Source organism: Agelaius tricolor, unplaced genomic scaffold (genome assembly GCF_023055355.1).
Source record: "Agelaius tricolor isolate 1412-34295 unplaced genomic scaffold, bAgeTri1.0.p SCAF_6, whole genome shotgun sequence".
NCBI lineage: Eukaryota > Metazoa > Chordata > Aves > Passeriformes > Icteridae > Agelaius > Agelaius tricolor.
Window position 1 is genome coordinate 43,868,775 of NW_027269266.1, and position 13,526 is coordinate 43,882,300.

A 13,526-nucleotide genomic window follows, 5' to 3' on the forward strand; every position below is an offset into this window, starting at 1 on the left:
ATTTTGCAAATAATTTTGCCTGTGTTTCTGCAGGGTATGTGGTGCCTGCTCGGCAAGTTTGATATAGATTTTCCTTATTAGTGTTTAAGAGAATGCTGACATATTGAATATTATTGATTTAAACTCTGTATATTTCAATATTTTGAACAAATACAGAAATTTAAAATGCCCCTAAATTAATCTACAATTGAAAATTCTAAATTTTCCCTTCACAGCCTTGGATATTGAGGAACATCATAGCTATATGAAACTATTATTAATGGCAGGTGAAAAGATTTGATTACTTAATAGAAATAAGCCTTTACTTTTGAACGTCTTCACGACAAACTAAAGATCTTCCAGTTTCCAGTTAAGGTTTTCTGGGGTGGTTGGGTTTTTTCAGCCATCTTAAGGATTTGTTTAGATTTTTATTTTGTTAAATTGCTTTAGATACCTTATATTGTAACTTCTTATAGCAAACATATATTTTGATATTCTAGAACCTTTTGCAGCTTCTGAAAACAGAAAAAGAACATAATGAAAAACTAACATTACAATTACAAGAAGACAAAGAAAACAATTCAAGGTAAGCTTTAATTAGCAGTAGGGTTTATTTTCATCCGCCCTCATTGGTGCTATATGTTATATTCAGATGGGGATCCTATTTGTAGAGGTGTTTTCTCCAGATGGGTTTTTTTATTTCATCCAAATCAGAACAGCAATTCATTTTTATTTAAAGTAATTTCATTGTATAGTTTTTCATGTCAAAGATAAAATTCTGCCACTGGTAGCAGTGTAAGGCTAGTAACTAAAGTATTAGACTTTTGTATAGCACTTGGGAAGGTGATAACTGAAGAACTTAAAAAAATTAAGTGCAAATAAAATAAACTCATATCACTTTGTTCTTCTAAAAATTTCTCTTACATTTCTAGTGAGAAATATAATCAAAACATGTTTTTATTTTTACCAGGGAGCTGTTGAAAGTACTTGAAAAGGGACAGGTGGAGAAACCATTTTCACAATTGGAAACACAGTGTGAGCAGCAGGTACAACAGCAGATTTGAATATGTGAATTGTGTGTTCGTGGCTTTCCTTGGGCATTAATAACAAATTTTATTGGTGTACTGACTGTTAGCTTGATCACTAGCAAAATAAATGTAGAGTGCTCAGGCTACATACTGTTTTGTTAAGCTACTGGTTAATATTTTTAGGTAAGGTTAAAAACTTACTTTTTTTTTCATGACTTGGTGCTTTATAAAATACACCAAAGGCAGGGAAGACATTCCTTCATAAATATGATTTCCTCTAGGAAGCAAAACTGAGGACATTGGAACAGGAGCTGGCTGCTGCTGAAGAGACTATTGCTTCTTTGAAGAAGACAAATGATACAGATAAGGTTTGGGCTTATTTCTGTGTCTGATACACACTCTTGTGGGTAACTATGTTCTGTAATAGAGATGAAAGACCAGAGCCTTCCTGTGCTGCTCAGTAATTTTGTGCTTTTAGGCAATCCTGGCTATATAGCCAAGTAAAATAAATCCTACTTTTTCCTAGCACAGACTTGGTAGGGAGGTAGGAAACTGGCATGCATTCAGAGAAAAGACAAGCTGACTGAAAGTTAAACAAAAACCAAAAATGAAGGTAAAACTGTCTACTGGGCAAAACATTCAATGCCTAAACAATGTATAATTCCCCAGATGATTAATAGAGCCTTCCACTCAGGGCTCTGCTGTAATGGGCAGATGGAAAAGGTAAGGTGTTGTAAGAATGTGATTGTGTGTCACATTATTAGTAAAATCAAAGCACTTCTTTACACCAAGACTGTTGTAGTATGAAAACTGAGTTCCCCTAGTGCAAGCATATGTGCTGTCTATAAAACAGGCACAAGAAATCACATGGTGTGTTTACTGCCTGACATGATGTAATGATAAGTATTGCTTTTTCCATCATAAACCCAAAAATCTGACATGCATAAGGTCAGAATCACCTGGTATTGTCAGTGCAGTGGTGTTTCTTGAATGTGCCTTTTTCCATTACAAACAAACATACCCTTAAATTATAGTAGTTCTGTTCTCCTATTAGTAAAGCATTACTAAGACTAAATCAGCAGGCCAGTCTTCTCTTCTAAGGAACACTGCAGGATATTTAGCTCTTTCTTTAAGTGCTTAGAACAAAAGCCAGTGATTTAGCAATGAATTTTCTGTCTATTTTTATATGTGCAGTTTGAGACTCATTTTCACCTGATTGATTAATGTTTAGGATTGACAAATTATATACCAAAAAAGTCCAGTTATACATTATATGGATTTTATATATATTTTATCAGGATTAATTTTTTTATGTTGCAGGAAGTTGTAACTGACTTGATGAGACAGATCCAGGAGCTGAGGTCTTCAATTAATCATAAAACTGAGTCCATAGATGGGCTGACAAGAGAGCTGGAGGATATAAATGTATGTTCTGTCATTTTGAAGGACGTGGTATCGTTCTTTAGAATGGGATGCAATGGCATGTCTTATCACAGGTCTCAAACAGTATAACTTGCTGCAGTGTTTTAGAAGGAAACTTCTTTGTTTTGACATGTTGAAATCTTCTGAACATTTTATGCCTAAGGCTGTCTCAAAAAGTGAACCCTCTCCATGTGGTGGGTAAAAAGCTGTGTCTCTAAAGGGACCTATTCACATACTGTAAACTCCACTCAGCTGACAGTCACATTTAGATTTTTTCAGAAATTGGCAATTTAAGACCTCAGCAATTGAAGCTGAATTATAAATTTATTTTTTATGGAGTGAATTTTTATGTTGCTGGTGTTACTATGTTCTACATCTGAAAACAAGTATAAAGAACTAAAACTGTGTATTTGAATAACTATGAATAAATATGATGCCTCTGGTTTATTAAAATAGGCCTGGTTTGAAAATTGATAGAGAAACCAACAGAATGCTTTACATAATATATTATGTGTGAACTATGAATGCCAAAGGTTCTAGAGAAGAAAAATGTTGATGAGACAGATTTCTAAATAAGGCTATCTCTTTAATAATGGTTTTAGTGGGTAATATGTATTGTGGTGGCTAATTCACGTTAATAATCTTTTTATATCATTCTGACAACTAATCTCTACAAACAATTTGTATAATTTAGCAAGTAAAATATATCATTCTGGTTTTAGTCATTGTCACTAATTTCTAAATGTAGTTGTCATCAAAAGATTTGTGATGTACATTTATTTGGCTTCTGTTTGCCAACTTTACCTTATAATATGTTTTTCTAAAATATTTTAAATCTGATTGAATGCTTTTTGTAGTACAAGTATAATATTGTTCTGGCTGCAAAAGAAGAAAGCACAGGAATCATAGAAGATCAGGAAAAGAAGATTGAAGAACTGAAGGAAGCCTTGGAAGGAAGAGAAATAGCTGATAACATTGAGGTAAAAACATTAATGTTGGTATCTTATGATTATTTGTTCAACCAGACCAATTGGATGTGGTTTTGCTTAAAATGCTCATGTAAAACTTAACCTCATTTTAGTTCAAACTACAGCTAGTTAAGCTGTTCGTAAAAGAATTTTTCTTGAGATACCTGACAAATTCTGTTAAATTACCATGTTACTTGACATAAATATTTTATAAGCTACTTCATAAAAGCCTATGCTAAGAGCCTGGTTTAATTTTGTTAAGGCCACTAAGGAATCATCAGCTGAATTTAATGGCAGCTTTAGATGATGCAGCTGAGAAATTAAAATATGTAGAAGAATATATTATGTTCCACAGTGTCTCTTCCCTCACTGCACTATATTCAGCAATATCTTTTCTTTACTCATAATTTTAACTAAAAGCTCCACCTGCTGGAAACTGATCTAGGGCACACATTTGATTCAAATGTGGTTTTGCTTTTTAATATTGTATCTTTCTTTAACTCTGTCTTTTCTATTACTGCTGTCACCATTATTTTGTTGAACATGTCAAGCAGTCACAAATACTAGCACCTCCTTACGTGTAATTCCTACAAGATCATCTGTGATTAGATTTGCTAGTCCAATCAGATGGCACCAATAAAGTCTTCCAGGGAGATGTGTGTTTCTCAAAGGACATTAAACATAATCAAAATCTGTTTTAAAATAAACAGATTGTGTTCATAATCATATCTAAAAGTGACATTCTGAAACCCAAAGCTAAGTTTTCTTGCAAATGGATTACTTAGGGGCTTTTGGCTTTTTTTAACTTAGTGCCAGTTCCTGTTTCAATGTTATTCTTGGGTATATCTGGCTCCTGATAAAATTATAGTGTTTCTCCTTTACTTTATACTTCAGTTACTAATTTCATCATGTGTTCTTAACTGGAAAAGAACTAATCTGAGGTGGCATTTAAAATACTAGATGAAGTTTCTCCTTATGTGTTAGCACATCTTTAGGTATGATGCCCCTTCAGATAGGGTGGGAGTATAGATCCTAGAACAGATGCAAAGGTATCTGTGGAATATCAGTGCACTAAAAAAAGCTGTTATCACTTCAGTGTGATTAAAATCTATGCATTCTTTTCTGGTTTCTTTTGAAGTACATATTATATTTTAAAACAGTGACTAATTCTAAAGATCTTCCACTAGAATCTTAATTGTCACTATACTGGGGAAAAGTTCTCATTTTTGTTCTGTAACCAAGACCAAGGATATGAAAATATGCTAAAATAAATTTATAGATAAATGCTTGCTACAATTAATGATGAAAAAGTAGAAGGAAAAAGGAGATGCTTGTAGCTGTTAGCGATCTCAGCACCAATGACAAAACATCTTGAAACAACTGACTTAGAGCAATAACTTTAACATTTCTTTTTTCACACATCCCATGACTTAAAACAGAGGGACCTTCTGTGTGAAGAATTGCGTCATACTGCTGATCAGCTGATCAGTCTGACAGAGGCCTCTAAGAAACACCATGCATTGCTCCAGTGTGCACAGGAAGACATAGCAAAGAAAGAAGCTGTAATCCAGGAACTCAGGGAACAGGTAAAACAAAGAAATATTCACAGTTAGCTCATTGAGAGGGAGCTGTGGTCAATTGTAGCTTCTGAAAAAGGTTTCACTTGTCATTTTAGAGCATCTGGTACATAGTCCTCTTGGTGAAGAGAAATGCTCCTTCTTGTAAAAGGAAAGTAGTAGCTCAGAAACTTCTGAACAAAGATTAGGTAACTTTTAATGTTTTGGAACTGTTGTCTAGAGATCACAAAAATGTGTACTCTGATAGCAGAGTAAAATTATCAGTATCTGTAAGAGCAGAGCAACCTCAGGTTATCAGCAGTGTAACCTAGGGGATTACTTTTTCCTCTGCTTAACACTTCTCCACAAACAGTATCATTGTGCAATAGAGATAACTGCTGAGCTCTGTAAATTATGCAGTGGTTTGGAGCTGCTGCAGACTAAATAGCTATATTAAACCTTTGTACAAATTATAGCTCTAGTTGTCACAACTATCATAGTGCTAAGTAATATATTTGTGTTGGCAAAGACTCTAATAAGTTGTTTTTTGGAAGAGGAGTTCTTTTGTCAAGTCACCATATTCTCTTGGGGAAACTGATCAAATCTATATCACTAAAATCTTTGTATCAAATGAAGTTTTGACCAGTAATGTTTGCCAAGCAAGTTCATAATAGCTTTTTTCTGTGTTAGCATGCCCTTTGAAAGGTAGATTGTGTTAGCAAGGCAAGAAAAATCAAATACTAACAAGAACAAAATTCAGATCAACTACAAAGTAGTTACATGTATAGATGCTTTCAAAAATGCTTGTTGCATACAACTATTGAGAGTTTAACAGTGATTGACTAAATACAGAAGAGTTATAAAAAGTGAAGTCTTTGTTAATCTAAATAATTGTGGTGTACTTAAGCTTCCTCAAAATATAGATCTGAGTGCTATTTTGTTTCCTATTTTATGAGTATTATGAGCTACTTTAATTCTTCCTGTGTTTCTAATAGTTAGACAAAATGACAGTGGAACTGGAGAACAGGAAGAGTGAATATGAACTGAAAATGAAGCAAATAGATTGCTTTGTGGACTCATCTTCAGTAACATTTCCTCAGGTATGGCATTTGAGAGAAACATTTTCACATGTTTTGTAATTATTGATGATTTGTCTGCCAAAAATTTATTAATTTATGTCTCCAATGAAGTATTAAAACATGTAATCAATACATAGGGAAAACAGTCCTTTACTAATAGTTTGTATGTTTGGTTTTTTTCACTTGCCAGTGTCCTAAAACTCCTCCTAATTTTGATGTGAATTTGGCCAAGCTTTTGGAAACTCATGAGCAAGAAATAGCTGATCGAAGGGCCTCTGCAATAAATCTGGAGCACCTTGTGCATGAACTGAATGAAGAACGAAGAGCAAAAAATGAAGAAATTCTAAGGCTGAAGGTACTATGAGTTAATCTCTGCTGGCAATTTGCAAGGTCAAAATGAGACAGACTGAAGAGTTCAGTTTTTTTAGTGAGCTCTGCTTAGTGCAGGAAGGCAGTTTTTGGTTTTCCCTTTACCTAGGCTGGGAACAAGTGGTGACAACTTGCTTGGGATGTCTGTAAATCTCATTTTCCCAAGGACTGTGCCAGTTTCTGTTCATGAATGTCAAACGGTAACACCACTTTTGCTGCTGAAACAGTTCTCAATATTTGCTGCTGAAACTATTCTCAGTAAAGTTTCTAATGCAACTATAGATGGAAGGGTGATGCAGATATTTGCCAGGGAACCATGCCTGTTTTCTGAGAATTATTTTTTGTCTTCTATTCTACTCAAAAACAAGTTCAGCCAGAAATGAAAATAGGAATTGCAATTTGGTCTTCAAATAAAATGGTTTGGATTTCACTTGCTTAGGAACAATTAAATGAGCTGGAGAACTTGCGTCTGGAAATGCAGATATTGGTGGAGAACAACAGGAGTTTACAGAGCCTTGTAGAAGCTCAGAGACCAAGCAAAAACAGGTAAAGTAAAATAAAACACAAAAAAAATCTCTCTTAACTTGAAATATTTAAGATAAAGTTTACAGGTTTTATTTGAAGTATAGTCTTATGTTGTTTGCCTATTTAGAGACTGACTCAAGCTTTTCTATGAAGATTTTTTACTGGCTTGTAAATTTTATAACCCTTAAATCACAAGTTCTTAAATGCAATAAAGTTTTATAAAGGAAATGGAAACAATGTAAAATCATTATGTTCATTGTAATTCCTGGGTATTATATATTGCCGTGTCACTTGTGTAGATAAGGAATGTCCAAATAAATGCAACACAAGTTTCAATATAGACATAAATGAAATTTTAAAGCCTCCAGTATACAATTAGCCTTTGGTCTATTCAAACCACAACTCCTTTTAGTTAAAGGAGCAGGGAATTCTTAGTGCATATCCAAATTATATTCCAAAGTCCCAAGTCAGGAATCCAACAAGTGAGGAACATAAAAATAGTGCTTTTATTGTGGAAAAAATTGGTCTAGAAAACCTATATAAACTGAAAACAAAGCCACAGAATCCAGTGTTCCATGGCAATGTAACCATTGTTGTTTGACTCTGATTTCCATTTCAATTCAACAATTTCAACACAATTTCAAATGTCTGTTGCAAACTAAGCAGAACGCCTTAGAAACAGCATCATTGTTCAGTAACCTACCTGATCTATTCACAAGATTTTAAGTTTATGAAAACAGTGGTTTTATTGTAATATGATGCAATTATAAAACTCTTAACCAATGGCATACTGTATGGCACACAAGTGAGTTATTTTAGCTGTATGTGTTTTCTTATTTCCATCAATGTTGATTAAAAACTACCAAAATAAAAATTAGTGAAGTCTTTTGAATACAAGAAGCTTTTACCTTCTTGACTTGGCAAGACCACTAAGCAGTGATCCTGTAGGAAGTCTTCTGCAGTCTCCAAATACATGAACACTGTGAAATAATAAAATATGTACTTCCATCCCAAAGCTGTTCTTGTAGTTTAACCCCAGCCAGCAGCCAGGCCCCACACAGCCACTCATTCACTCCCCAGCAGTGGGATCAGGGAGAGAATCGGGAGAGCAAAACCCAGAAAACTTGTGGGTTGAGATAAAGGCAGTTTACCAGGGAAAGTGAAAGTCACACACACATACAAGCAAAGCAAACCAAGGGATTTACTCAGTGTTTCCCATGGGCAGGCAGGTGTTCTGCCATCTCCAGGAGAGCAGGGCCCCATCACACACAACACTGACTTGGGAAGACAAGCACCATCACTCCAAACATCCCCTCTTCCTCCTTTTCTCCCCACTTTATTATACACTGAGCAGGATGTCACATGGTCTGGATGTCCCTTTGGTCACTTTGGTCTCCTGTCCTGGCTGTGTCTCCTCCCAGCCTCCCACACAGCCCCAGCTTCCCAGCCAGTGTGGCAGTATGGAAGGCAGGAGAAGCCTTGGCTGTGTGCAAGCCCTGCTCAGCAATAAGAAACAGATCTCTACATTATCAACCCTGTGTTCAGCACAAATCCAAAACACAGCCTCCAAATGGCTGCTGTGAAGATGATTCATTCTACCCCAGCCAAAACCAGCACAGCTGTCTAACAAACATAAATTGCATATTTATTACATTTGTAGTTGTTTCCATTAAAACATTAATTTCTTTGTACTCTGATGAAAGAAAATGTGTTCAGAAGTTTAAACCCTTCCATAGTTTTTTATGGTATTTTTGAGTATGAACAGTATTTTGAGTATGAACATGTGTGAAAACAATTGCACACACTTACTGGTTTCATCTGGATAACATGTTTTTACAACTGGCTTCCTCTGTTTGTGAGAAACCTTTTTTCTCATTCTTGAATTTCATAGTGATCAGAAACATCTTGATGTTCAGTACCTTAAAGAGAAAGAGGAAGAGATTGCTGAAGAGCGACTTGCCAAGGTATATTATCCTTCTCATGTCAGTTGCTGTTGACCTGCTGTGAAGTATTAATGTAATACTGTAATAATGTAAATTTTTGTTGATTTGGTTTGATTTTTTTGTTTTCATAGCAGCAAAACGAACACCAATTTCTAGTGAATTCTAAGAGGCACAGCCTGAGACTTATCTCTTAGGATTTCTATCTTGGCCTAACACTAGTGAACTGGGTGTCAGATTGCACAATTAGCAAAAACAGATTCAGATTGCTAAATCTGACTCATCCCCAGAGTTGGAAAGTGAAGATTGTGCCACTTGCTAATGTCAGGGCTCTGTCAAAGGGAAGTTAATGTCACAGCAGAGGTTTCCATGAATGTCCGAGACAGAAGAACCCCCTGTTAGAGCTCTGCTGTGTGTGTGTGGGCAGAGAGACACTGCTGTGAGTCAGCTGTGCTGACATGAAATGGGAAATAAGTGCCTACAGCAAAGAGATGAACTTAAAGTGAATGTTAGGGATGTGAACTACTGGGTAGCAGGATGATCTGGAATGAGATATGTAGCATCAATTAAGTAACAGATATTTTTAAACATATATATATATGTGTGTGTATTCAACATTAAGACTGCATCTAATGTTTTTGAACTTTTCCAGAATAAAGCAGTGGAAGAAATGCTGAAAATCAAAGCAGAGTAAGTCTAAGTATTGTTCCTTGAACTGGAAGCTAGTATTCAACTAATTAATGACAGAAAAAAAGATACATTTAAGCAATAGAAGTCCAAGATCTGAAATGACAAAAGACATAATTTGAAAGTATTTACACTTCTGCAAGATACCTTGAGTTCTTACTCTTTCTCATCAGTAGGTGGTAGTAGCACCTATTACTAGATAGCATTATATCAGGGCAATACTTTAATGGGTAGAACCATAAAAACTTGAATTGGAAGGGATGTTTTTAATTGTTTAAAGTTATTTATATGCAGTGAATTGCAATAGCATTCCTTTTCAAATTAAATTGAAATAGTGTTCATTTCTTTATTAATATTGCAAATGTTTTATAATTTTAAACAAAATGTAATTATTTGGGGTTTATGCTATTTGTTTAAATTTCTGTGGCTCAGCTTGAAAAATGAATTTTTTTTTTTATTATAGGCTTTCTAAATAGTGTTTGCACTTTTGGGCAAGTAGTCCTCAAAACTCAAGTGTTTTGTACCTTGGATGGATAATAGCAAAGAAAGAAAATACTGAATCAGTAGATAAAAATTACTTTGGAAATGTCTGTCCTGCTGTTCTTTTCCTAATCTGTACTGCTTCAGGATTTATTGTGGCTGAATCTCCTAACCACAAGAGTTATTTTCATTTGATGGAATGCTTTCTATGCAAGTAACTTCTTTTAAGGAGGAAGGTAGTTCTTATGCACATGGTAATTTCAAAAGTAATTTGCATTAAATTTTCCAGAAACCCTAGTCTGGAAATTAGGGATTATTTTGCTATTTGATGCACTGATTTTGCATTCCTGTCTGATCTCTGAAACACACTTCATAGCAGTGCTACAATGTGTCATACAGGCAAATAATGGACAGAGGGAAAACATTCTTTTCTCATCAAGAAAACGTCTTGCCAAATGCAGCAAATGAATACTGTTCACAGAGCAGGTCTTAAAACACCATGCTTCAGTAAAACAAACTGGTGACAGAAATTTCATGTATGCAATATTTGAATTGATCTGCAAAATTACTCAAGTTCATAGAAGCAATAGACAGGCTGCTAAGTTTGATGGCACAGTTTAATATCCTGTGACCTCATTTGCTGAAAATGTTTTAATTCTATCAGAAGTGGTACTCATTCTCTTTCCAGGCTAACCAAGCAGGCTCAGACCATCTGAAGTGCTCAGAGATGTTTCTGAGCAATGAGGCTGTCGGGGGGAAAAGCCACAGACAAACAAGCATTTTATAGAGGGAACCTGTAGAGCAGCTGAGTTTAGCTGGAAAATTTACATTCCTTAGGTGAATTAATTGAAAGTGTTCTTGTAGGTGAAGCTTCTGTTTTCAATCATGAGTGGAGTTGTATATCCAGGATTGCAAACAGCACAGTTCCCAAAGAGAAGAGCAGCTCCAAAACACTGCCTAGTTGATAGTCTCAAACACAAGAACTGTGAAGCAGAATGAATTTTTTCCTTTCTTTAGCACTAAATTCTAAGGGAAATACAGTATCTCAAAATAATGCTTTTAAAGGAACCTCCCTCCATGTCCAAGACTGACTTAGGAATTCAGTTGTATGACATTTTTGTTGGTTTTTAATGTTTTATGATTCTTTTATATTGGCAGATTAGAAGAGACCAAAAATATCCTCAGAATCCAAGAGAAAAGCTGTCGTGAAATGACTTTGGAGATGGAACGAACAAGGACATTGGAGCTCAAAGCATTTAATGAGAAAGAAGAAATTAGATCAAAACTAGAGGAAGCATATGAAGAAAAAGACAGGATTGAAAAGGTTACATAGACATAATTTTTTTGTTGTCTTCACAGCAGAATCTTATTTAGCAGAGGTACAGCTGGTTTGTTTTGCAGTTTAGCTACTGAAAGTCTGGATACAGAAATCACTTAGTAGTACAAATCAAATGGTGCTCCTTTTTTGCCTTTTAGAGGGATATAACATAGTGTCTAAGGAGACATAAGACAAACATATATTTCCTGAGTGAACCAACTCTTGCATCATATGTTACAACAAACCTGAATGTTAGTATGATAATAGCTCTAAGAATTGTTTCTGAAAAGAGAAGGAGAGGCTACTGCTAAGAGGTACACAATGTATTTATTACTACAGGAAATAAAATTGCTGAGGAAGCAAGTTGACTCGCTTGCTGAGGAGAATGGGAAATTACTTGGTCATCAAAACCTGAACCAGAAGATTCAGTATCTTGTGAAACTGAAGAAAGATTATGCTAAACTTACAGAGGTAAGTTGCAGAGTAGATTACAGATGTAGTAATGGCCTGACATAGCAAAGAGCTAAGCTTTGAGAATGAAGACAAAAATTCCTGCTCTTCTGTGGGAGAGGAACAGAGATACCTTTGATCTCCATTTTACTTCCTCAAGTAGATAGTGTATAAAACACTTGAATAACTCAGTATCACAACAAGATACTGCTTGTGTAAAAATAACAAAGTGAGGATAATTTCCTTAATATATCCATGTTTTTTCTCTGTTTTACAGGAGACTGAAAAGCTACGAGTTGAAAACATTTTTTTGAAAGAATCAAAAAAATGTGACATTTGTAGACAAAATCAGCGGTAATGACCCAAATAAAACTGCAGAGCCATATATTTGAAGTGTACAGAATAAGCAAAAGTCAGTTGTCAAATCTGACTTTTGCTGTGGTTCTGGAATAATCAAGTATTCTAGTTTGTAGATTTTTTGCTGGTAATAACTCTAAGTGAATATTGTTATTCCAGCTCTGTGGGCAGCTTTCAATAAAATTTTAACACCTTTTTGTAATTTTTTTTCAATTTAAAAACCTGATTTTTATAGATACTAGGTAGATACTTCCTTGAAACTTCTGTACCTTGCCAAGGAAAAGCTTTCTCCCTGGGAACACACCTGGATTTTTCTCTCCTTTTGTACTTTTATTCAGGTTCCTACTACTTCTGAAATGCTACATTTTCCATCAGAGCCAAAATTCAAAAAGCACAATTTCTTTCTGTTTGTTTTTTTAGTTAGACATAGAATGATTTTCCTGGGTTGCTTAAAAATAATTTTCATATTAAACTTTGTTCAATAAAGCATAAATGTGAATTTAGTAACAGGCTTGTAAATAGTACTATAAATACATTTTTTGTTTCTGTTCTTTCTTTATTTGAAAATAAAATACTTTTCAAACCTGTTTTCTGTTAGTATAGACTTTGAGCTCTGTATTAACACTATAGGATTCTGAGGGTTTTGCAACCCTTTTCTTATCAAAGAAGTGAAAAATATTAGGAAAGAAGATGTGAAAATATGCAGAAAATTTTACAGGAGTACACCATAAATTCATTTAATTGCACTTAAGCATTTCAGTTATTTGCAATAAATCTTTATTAGTGGAACACAAAATGTTGATTTCTATAGCAATATCAAACTAGGGTGTTTTCTGCTTTCTGGGTAATTCATACAATAATAGTTTTGACCACAAGCACTGGGGCAAAAGGGAATAAAGAGGAAATATGTGTCTGGTAAAGGGTAGAATATACCTAATGATTTACTACATTATTTGGCTGAGGGAAAGAAGACTTTCCACTACCTTACCTATTTTAAGCTGCAGATTTGTTTGCACTTGAGATGTGGAGAAATAAAAAGCTGACCTTAACGGGAAGATGTGCTGGGGTGTGAGTAGAGATCAGAACTAGCACGGATGAGGAGCACACAGGTCGAGAGGGGCTAAACAAGGGTGTTTTTATTTGTGACTGCCCTGCTCTAGGTTTACAAGTATTAATTTCCTGTCTGTTTCTGGACTATCGTCATGTCGGCAGCGGCTTCTGCCCTTTTTTCTGTGTTGTACCTGGCCACAGCAGGAGCTGCGTTGTACCCCGGCCCCGTGCTTCCCTGCTTGTTCCCATAAATCCTTTGTACACAAGTGAAAACGGCCCACGGGCCCTTCCGCCGCTGGGGCCCGCCCGCCCGCGCGG

General features: G+C 35.3%; 1 protein-coding gene across 2 annotated transcripts in view; it reads left to right on the top strand.

The window, feature by feature from the left end:
- KIF15 (kinesin family member 15) overlaps positions 1-12,746 on the top strand; it is a 90,879-nt gene extending 78,133 nt beyond the window's left edge. For both annotated transcript variants that reach the window (XM_071429593.1, XM_071429592.1), the window contains exons 22-35: positions 480-565; positions 950-1,025; positions 1,289-1,375; positions 2,328-2,432; positions 3,287-3,409; positions 4,837-4,983; positions 5,949-6,053; positions 6,223-6,387; positions 6,841-6,947; positions 8,818-8,890; positions 9,519-9,556; positions 11,192-11,357; positions 11,691-11,822; positions 12,079-12,746. In XM_071429593.1, the coding sequence (XP_071285694.1) occupies positions 480-565; positions 950-1,025; positions 1,289-1,375; positions 2,328-2,432; positions 3,287-3,409; positions 4,837-4,983; positions 5,949-6,053; positions 6,223-6,387; positions 6,841-6,947; positions 8,818-8,890; positions 9,519-9,556; positions 11,192-11,357; positions 11,691-11,822; positions 12,079-12,159 (1,491 nt within the window). In that variant the 3' untranslated portion in view covers positions 12,160-12,746. The remainder of the gene's footprint in view (positions 1-479; positions 566-949; positions 1,026-1,288; positions 1,376-2,327; positions 2,433-3,286; positions 3,410-4,836; positions 4,984-5,948; positions 6,054-6,222; positions 6,388-6,840; positions 6,948-8,817; positions 8,891-9,518; positions 9,557-11,191; positions 11,358-11,690; positions 11,823-12,078) is intronic.
- The last annotated feature ends 780 nt before the right edge of the window (positions 12,747-13,526 follow it).